At 37.0% G+C, this 9,304-nt stretch overlaps 1 protein-coding gene across 3 annotated transcripts in view; it reads left to right on the forward strand.

Annotated features, from left to right (window-relative positions):
• LOC107591175 (tyrosine-protein kinase JAK1) overlaps positions 1 to 9,304 on the forward strand; it is a 42,898-nt gene that overhangs the window by 23,748 nt on the left and 9,846 nt on the right. For all 3 annotated transcript variants that reach the window (XM_016280244.1, XM_016280245.1, XM_016280246.1), the window contains exons 10-15: positions 929 to 1,127; positions 4,043 to 4,152; positions 5,151 to 5,300; positions 5,585 to 5,672; positions 7,483 to 7,610; positions 8,313 to 8,448. In XM_016280244.1, coding sequence (XP_016135730.1) covers positions 929 to 1,127; positions 4,043 to 4,152; positions 5,151 to 5,300; positions 5,585 to 5,672; positions 7,483 to 7,610; positions 8,313 to 8,448 — 811 coding nt within the window. The remainder of the gene's footprint in view (positions 1 to 928; positions 1,128 to 4,042; positions 4,153 to 5,150; positions 5,301 to 5,584; positions 5,673 to 7,482; positions 7,611 to 8,312; positions 8,449 to 9,304) is intronic.

Raw genomic sequence — 9,304 nt, forward strand, 5'->3', positions numbered from 1 at the left:
TATTAGATAGGAATAAGATATAGGTTGCAAATAGGTAAATACATGTAGATTTGTCTGTTTGTTTGCTTAAGTGCATCAAGTGCGGTGCAAACGGTAAAAGGTCTTGAGGCAGTTGTGACACGCTCTCTATTACGGATTAAAAGTGTAAGTGAGAGTAAACAGTGAGAGATGCTGAGACAGGTGAAAAGCGTTTGGTTAATAGTGAATATTGACCTATTGTGCGTACCGTTGTGGCTCCCGCTGTTAGCAGGGGATAATCGCTACATTTGGGGTAAAAAAGACGTAATTATGTATTGTGCCAAGAAGGTTGCACTGTCTGTTCGTTCACACAGGTGTGAAACTGATTGGTAGCTGCCTTTAGCTGAGCCTTTACCGATTACCTCCATTGATCCGAGCATTCGGCGCGGTCGTCTGTGAGTGACGTCACCTCCCAACACAAACACGCCCCCTAGTGTAGCCCCGCCCCCTCACATTGATTGACAGCTTTCCGTGTAGACGTCGGAAATTCAAATGCAAAAGGAATTGCGATTCCATTTGAGTTTTGGCAGGTTACATGCGCGACGCAGCGAGAGTGAAAAAGCAGACTGGTAATTAATATTGCTATTTAAATATGACTGGCTCGTAACTCCTAAGACATGGGAAATACAGTTGCAAATGGACTTTGCTTTTTCATTTGAAATTTGGCAGTCACTGTGCGTTCGCGAAAGCGAAAATGCAAACGCTAATGCAGGATTTGCAATTGCATTTGGATTATGTCACAATTTATGCGTCCACATATTGAAAACGCAATTGAAAATACAATTTGCTATTCTATTTGAAAATTGTCCGGAATATCGTTCCATACCCTTCACTATTCTTGCCTTTAATTCTTTTGTGCTTAATCAATTTTTTCTTTTCTCTTTCACTTTTTTTCTTCTCTCTCTTTCAGATGGACCTATGTCAGTCCAGGCCTGTTCCCCAGTATAAGAACTTCCAAATTGAAACTAGACCTCAAGGTTACAGACTGTATGGGACAGAGACATTTAGGCCCACTCTGAAGGAGCTTTTGGAGCACTTACAGGGCCAGAACCTGCGCACAGAGAACCTGCGCTTCCAGCTGCGCCGCTGCTGCCCACCACAACCCAGAGGTACCTACACTCATTCTGCTCAATCAGTCATGTGACAGAGGACCATCTATGCAGTGTCAGTGAGCGACACAGATGATCCCTCCATATATTCCATCTCAGTCAAACATTCATCCATCCAAATCAAACACCTCATACATTGATCCATAAATCCATTCATCGATCTCAATCAACCTTATGCATTAATCTTTCTGTCCATCTATCAATCTATCCATCTCAGATACCTCAGATATATATTCCTCTGTCCATCACCCACTCACCCGTCCATCTATTCATCCATCAGTTCATCAACTCAATCATCCATTCAACTGATGTTAAAATTCGTTTGATTGTTAGTTTTACAGACAGAGTTTTGTAGATATTGCTGCTTTCATATTGTCTGTAGTCTGAGATGAAGCTAAACTGGAATTGTGTTTTGTGTTTTACTTTGATTTAGAGTAAATTTAATGCAGAGCCTATTTGGATAGGCTGGGATTTCCATTAGAACAAGCCCCTAAAATTCCCTCTGGTGCCATCGATAGATTGCAGCCCTAGCACATTATCCTGTGTGAATAGTCCTTTCTTATACCAAAACTGAAATCAGAAGTCATTGCTTTGCCCAGTTTACTAAAAGCTGCTAGCTGAATTATCAGTGCACTGCTGCCCACTGAGTGGAACTCACTATTTTCTTGATGGGGATTTGTTGAATCGTTCAGCAGTTATGAGGTTGTGAAAATTTTGGTGTGGTGTGTGAAATACACTATTGAAATCTGCAGTTGACATATTCACTAGCCTTTTATTGTCAGCCAGTCAATACCACCAACCACAATTTTGTATTAACGTGTTAATTTTCAACATTGTATTGTAGCCCTTTATTGTCACTGGTCACAGCTGAAACATGACAGGTCAGTTGAGTTTTCAGTGAATATACAGGTAATAAATTAGGCATATAAACTATAAAGTAATATATTATAGTAAATAAGTGCTGAAAGAATTAGACTAAGAATAGAAAATAAAAAATAACTTTGAAGTGCTTCTCTAAGTAAACTAGATTATCATAAGCTTTAAAGACTTGGTATGACGTTGTAACAAGAAAAGACATGCCTTAATTTGAAGTAATTGATTTGACAGTCTTTTGTGTTAACTGATGATTACAGGTAACAGCTGCAGAATTTCAGATGATGAAAAGCTAAAACATCTGTAAATGTTTCAAACCTGTAAGACTTTGTAATGTGTGGAAGTTTTGTGTAAATTAAGCTTAAATGTTTTTGTCTGAACCATCTCTTATTATATATGTTTTAATTAGCATATATGCTAGAATGGTACATTATATCATAGAAAATGAATTAATATAACTTTTAAAATTAATTTTACATGACACCTTTCTGTCTTCCTTAAATACAGGATTTAGGTAGTGAGTAATGATGAACTCCGCGAATGCAATGTAGAGGCAAAATTAGAATTCCCAGCAATCATACATTTACATGAATAAGCACGTCAGGTGTTAATTTCCATAACATAAATACACAGTAATTTATGACTCATCAGTTTTTTTTATGTGTTCAGATGTTAGTGAGAGATATTGATAGGGTTGTTAGTGTTGCTTGTGTTCTGAGTGGATTTGTAAGTTAAGTTTACAAATCAAATGATCATTCCTGCAAGCTAATGTGTATAAATGTTGTGTAAACCCACTCCATCACATGTCCGTTCAAATGGCATTTTAAATTGCACAAACCAGACTGCTAAGAATTCCAACTGCATCTTTACCTCACTCATATCAAATGTTTCTAAATCTCAGAAGAGTGTACATCTCTGCAAGAATCTTTAAGTAGTTCAAGCTGAAAGAGGAATTATCTTTTTTGTAGTGCTTTGTTAGTGTCACATTGCTCTCTAGAGAAGTCAAATATCAGCATGCACATGCATGCAGTCCTTGTATGACCTCAGGCAGCTGTGCATCTGGCAGCTAATAGTTGTACAGTCTCGTGTTTCAGCCAACCGATCCTGGATCAGATCCTTTATCCAGTTGGATTCCCAGCCTGACCGAGTTAAGTGTTCCTAAGAGAGTCTGACAGATGTCTGTGTAATGCAGAGAAACCAAATTGTCCAAATTGAACTTTTCGCCACATCTTCCAATTTCCGATGAATGAATGTAAATATTTGTCTTTTAATTGTGATTCAGCGAATTGGTTCAGTGATTTTGTTTCTGTCATTACTCAAAAATGTCATGTATTAAAATGTTATTGGAAAATATTGCAGTTCATTGAGATTTATTGGTATATTGGTGCATATGAATCCAGAGGTACTAAATATAAATTTTCTTTGTGTGCTCAGTCAGTGTTAGCAATTATGCAACGGCTCTATACTAATGCAAAACCAAACATCAGGAATGTTTTGGTTGTGAAAAACGTCCAGTTATGGCACATTTGAGACTGTATAAGGTCTTGTTTACATCTGCTCCTCTAAAAGTACATGCTGAGGCATCAGTGACAGGCAGGAAATGTAGTAAATGTGGTTTCCGTTGTTCACATCTCTTAATCTTTTACCCTACTTGCACTCATAAAAACAGAGCTGTGTAGGTCTGCATCCAGATGATGTCAGCGAGTAGACAAAAGACCAGCTGATGCTGCAAAATGAACATCACAACACACACACACACACACATTTACATAAACAAATTACTCTTAATATACCTGCACACATTGCCCCACACATGCTCATTGCTTTGGCTTAGCAAGTGACATGTTTTGTTGAACCGCGTACTGTCACTGCACAGCTTCCTCTTCCCCACTCTCTGTTTAGGTCGGGGTTGTTACTGTGTCTGCATACCAACACATGAATTTATATGTTTTCAAAATAAACATCCCTGGACAATCAATCCAGAGGCACAACTTTTTTATATGGTGCCCTCCAATCACAAATGCTTTTCTTCTGTCCTTCAGAAATTTCCAACCTATTAGTGATGACCACAAACAGAGAGCCCGCCCCACAGAGACAACTTCAAGTCAGCCAGCTGAGTTTCGACCGCATCCTTAAGGAGGAGATTGTACAGGTTACATTTTCATGGATTTTGAAACAGACGTCCTGTTGACTTATCTTTTGCATGGCATGCATTTAAGAAATAAAATTAAATACAGATATTGTCAAAAATCTACTGTATAGATTCATCCCATAGGTGGTGAGTGAAAATGTACTACAATATACAGTGGGGCAAATAAGTATTTGATACACTGCTGATTTTTCAAGTTTTCCCACTTACAAAGAATGGAGAGATCTGTAATTTTCATCGTAGCTTACTGGCCATGAAACTCTTTAAATTTTTAATTATACTTTTATTAAAGTATCTAGACATATGACACACAACTTATTATGCATTGCATTTCAAAAATCTGGAGCCAGTAGTATTTTTTTTTTAAAGAAATCAATACTTTTTAGCAAGAATAAATCAAATTGATGAAAAGAGAAGTGAAAAAAAAAGCAGGTTTTAACTTTTCAACATTGATAATATTAAGAAATATTTCTTGAGCACCAAATCAGCACATTATAATGATTTCTGAAGGATGGCTGGTGAAAATTCAACTTTTCCATCACAGGAATAGATTATATTATGAAAATATATATATAAAAAAAGAAATTATTTTAAATTGTACTAATATTTCAAAATATAACTGTTGTTACTGTATTTTTGCTTAAATAAATCTTAAGTCTTGGTGAACATAAGATACTTTTTTCAAAATCATTTAAGAAATCTTACCAACCCCAGACATTTGAACAATAGTCTATATTGTAACAAATGTTTTCTTTATAGTCACCGGTTTGATTTGAATCACTCACACCATTACATCAGCAATAATCTGGTTCTTACAATCCGAGGTGAACTGTGTTTAAAATGTAAACTATGAGCAAGATGATTCACTATAGGTTACTGTAGAGGGTCTGTCCCTGAAATTGGATAAAAATTGAATGCTATGAATAAAAGTGTCTGTTAAATGACTGTTTACTTACTGATATGTTAGCCTCGCCTTTACGTGACATTGTGGTCTTATTCAGGGTGAGCATTTGGGACGCGGAACGAGGACCAACATCTATGCTGGGATTCTAAAGCTAAAGAGTGAGGATGATGATGACATGGGAGGATACTCACAGGAGGTGAAAGTGATCTTGAAAGTGCTGGGCTCAGGACACCGAGATATCTCTCTGGTAAGACGCACATGTGGAATTACATGGCCTACTCATGTTTAAATGAAGTTTAGCAGACAAGATTATTGATTTCAGCTGTTCTAATGTTACCATCTCCTGACAGTCTTCATCATTTGTAAGTTGCTTTGGATAAAAGCCCCTGCTTAACGAATCAATGGAAACCTCATTTTGAACTGTAATGAACCATGAGGGGGTTTGAATTGAATTTTCCACTTTATCGCAACTCCCGGTATTCTTTCATCAGTGTGGTTGTTAAAAGTATGTGTTTCTCTGTCTCCTCTCAGGCTTTCTTTGAGACAGCTAGCATGATGCGCCAGATCTCTCATAAACACATCGCCCTGCTCTACGGAGTGTGTGTTCGCCATCAGGAGAGTAAGTACCCTACACTTGCCGACTTTGTAAATTACAGAGAAAAAAACTGGCCATCATACACTAAACAACTGAGGATCACACACTACCAGACTTTGACCTTATTTTGAACATGACAAACTCATGCAGAAACATGTGCCATGAGTCTGTGACCATCATACACTACGTGATTTTCTATGAAGTCTAATAATTTAAATCTGTAGACTGGCTCTGACTATCAGCAGCTAGCGTCAGCTTGTCCAGACTGTAAATAAGGGCAAACTTTGTTTAGTGTATTCTAGCCTTAAAGGATTGGTTCACCTCCAGAATAAAAATTTCCTGATAATTTACTCACCCCCATGTCATCCAAGATGTTCATCTGTTTCTTTCTTCAGTCGCAAAGAAATGAAGGTTTTTGAGGAAAACATTCCAGGATTTTTCTTCATATGATGAACGTCAATGGTGGCCAACGGGTTGAAGGTCCGAATTGTAGTTTCAATGCAGCTTCAAAGGGCTCGACACGATCCCAGCCGAGGAATAGGGGTATTATCTATTGAAGCGATACATTTTTTTAACCACAAATGCACATCTTGCACTAGCTCTGCGATGCGCATTGGCAAATTCACGCATTATGTAATCCCGTTGGAAAGGTCAAGTGCGGTTAGCTCTTCGTCTGTGTACCCCGGTTCAAAAAGGTAGGGTAGGGCAAAAACTCGGGTCGGTACTTCCGGCCTACGTCACAAGTGACCTTTCTAACTTGACTACATAATGCATGAAGTCGAGGTAGTGCAAGACGAGCATTTGTGGTTTAAGTATATATATATATTTTTTAAAGAAAATGACTGATCGTTTCTCTAGATAAGACGCTTATTCCTCGGCAGGGATCGTGTAGAGCCCTTTGAAGCTGCACTGCATTTTGGAACTTCAGGCCGATGGCCACCATTAAAGTCCATTATATGGAGAAAAATCCTGGAATGTTTTCCTCAAAAACCTTAATTTCTTTGCGACTGAAGAAAGAAACACATTAACTTCTTGGATATCATAGGGGTGAGTAAATTGTCAGGAATTTTTTATTCTGGAAGTGAACTAATCCTTTAATTAATTGACATATGTTTCCAGACAGAGGAGGACACACATGAGACTGCACAAAGTCTTAGAACTAGAACTTTTGGTTCTCTTTTATTCAGTTCTGTTGTAGTTTTGCATGACAAGTGTCAGAAATAGGTCCTTTTTTTATTCTGCTTGTTGAATTGCAACCAGCAATCATAGTTACTGGTGCAAAAGTAATTTATTTATTTACAAAGAGAACATACACTGTCATTCTCTGCCTGAGCGTGTAGATCTGGCACACTGGCAGTGTTATATTTCCAAGAGAAAAAAACATTTCCTTGTTGCTAGAAAATCACAGAGAAATCAAACAATAAATCATTGTTTGGTAGGAATGTAGTGTTAAATGAGAAAACATTAACATAGAACTGAGTCTAACAGGATACAATTTTTGCTTTATGCTTCTGTGGCATGTAAATGTTTCATAAATGCTATTTTTCTGAGGAGGAAGCTGCTAACAAACACAAAGCTCCATTCAGTTGTTAAAGCAAAGCCTGCAGGTTAGTTATTTAATTGCAAACTACACTTCCTGGTCCATTGAGCATCAAACCTAAATACTCTGAGGATAACCACCTATGTGCACGCGATGGGTGTGTCTGTGTGTTTGCAAAGAAGAATTTGCATATGTGAGCATGAACCGTGTTTGTGTGTCAGAGAGGAAGACAATTTGATAACGGTGCTCATTTGCACAAAATACCATTTGCCCCTCTCTCCCTTCTGTCTGTAGATATCATGGTGGAGGAGTTTGTTCAGTATGGTCCTCTGGATCTGTTCATGCGCAGACAGAGCACACCTCTCAGCACTGCATGGAAGTTCCAAGTTGCCAAACAGTTGGCTAGTGCCCTCAGCTATCTGGTAAAGAAACAAACATGAAAACAAATGCACAAAACCTTGCCTTACCAGTCTTAAAAATAAAGTCGTATGTGGGGATGCACTGCATTGAAATCATGATCTATACCAATATGCTTATAAATGTTTATGACTGGAAACTGCACTATAAATCTGCACTAATTTGGATTGATAAACTACCTTATAAAAATGTTAAATTAGTTTTATATGGTACAAGTGAACTCACTATTGAACTCACTACTGAACTTCCAGTCAATAAGATTTTTTTTTTTTTTAAGTGATTACTTTTTGATCTAGATTGATCAAATGTGATAGTAATGGCATTTAGAATTTTACACAAGATTTCTATTTTAAACAAATGCTGTTGTTTTGAAATTTATACTCATCAAATAATCAAATTGCATCCTGTTTTCTCGAGCACCAAATCAGCATTGAAGACTGGAGTAATGGCTGCTGAAAATTCAGATTTGCAATCACAGGAATACATTATATTTACAAAATATATAAAAATAGAAAACAGTATTTTAAATTTGTATATTATTTCACAATATTACTGTCTACTATATTTTGTGTATTGATATTTTCCACATTTATCTTTATTTGAACTAGTAAATGTATCAGATTTGATCTGTTAAGCAACATAGTGTAACATATCAATAAAAGTTACTATAAAATGTGAATAATGTGACTGCTGTGTGTATCCTGTAGGAGGATAAGAAGCTGGTTCATGGATATGTGTGCAGTAAGAACATTCTGGTGGCTCGAGATGGTCTGGTTGGAGTGGGAGGACCCTTCATCAAGCTGAGTGACCCCGGCATACCGATTACTGTCCTTAGCAGAGAAGGTGAGAGATTCATTATGACCACCTTATTAAAAGGTTAGTTCACCCAAAAATGAAAATTCTGTCCTTGATTACTCACCCTCGTGTTGTTCGAAACCCGTAAGACCTTCGTTCATCTTCGGAACACAATTGAAGATATTTTTGTTGAAATATGAGGGCACTCTGACCCTCCCATAGACAGCAAGGTAACTACCATGTTCAAGGTCCAGAAAAGTACCAAGATGATCGACAAAGTAGTCCGTGTGACATCAGTGGTTCAACTGTAAAGTTACGAAGCTACGAGAATACTTTTTTGTGCAAAGAAAACAAAAAGAATGACTTTATTCCACATTTGAATGTGGTAGTTACCTTGCTGTCTATGGGAGGGTCAGAGTGCCCTCATATTTCAACAAAAATATCTTCAATTGTGTTCCGAAGATGAACGAAGGTCTTACGGGTTTGGAACAACACAAGGGTGAGTGATTAATGACAGAATTTTCATTTTTGGGTGAACTAACCGTTTAACACACTATAAACATTCACACAGGTGTTATGACTACCTTAACAGCATGTTAACACAAATTTCAGTTATAAAGGAATTTTTAAAAAGGCCTTCATAGAGAAATACCATTTAAATAACACCTCTAATGTGGGGATTATGACAAGTTTATTTTAACAGCTTTTGATGCAATAAATAAATACTTTATAAATATTAATAGATAATGTAAAATAAACAAACTTAAATTAAATAAATAAATATATATATATACAAACCCGATTCCAAAAAAGTTGGGACACTGTACAAATTGTGAATAAAAACAGAATGCAATGATGTGAAAGTTTCAAATTTCAATATTTTATTCAGAATACAACCTAGATG

The sequence above is a fragment of the Sinocyclocheilus grahami genome, unplaced genomic scaffold (assembly GCF_001515645.1).
Source record: "Sinocyclocheilus grahami isolate Dianchi unplaced genomic scaffold, SAMN03320097.WGS_v1.1 scaffold138.1, whole genome shotgun sequence".
Taxonomy (NCBI): domain Eukaryota; kingdom Metazoa; phylum Chordata; class Actinopteri; order Cypriniformes; family Cyprinidae; genus Sinocyclocheilus; species Sinocyclocheilus grahami.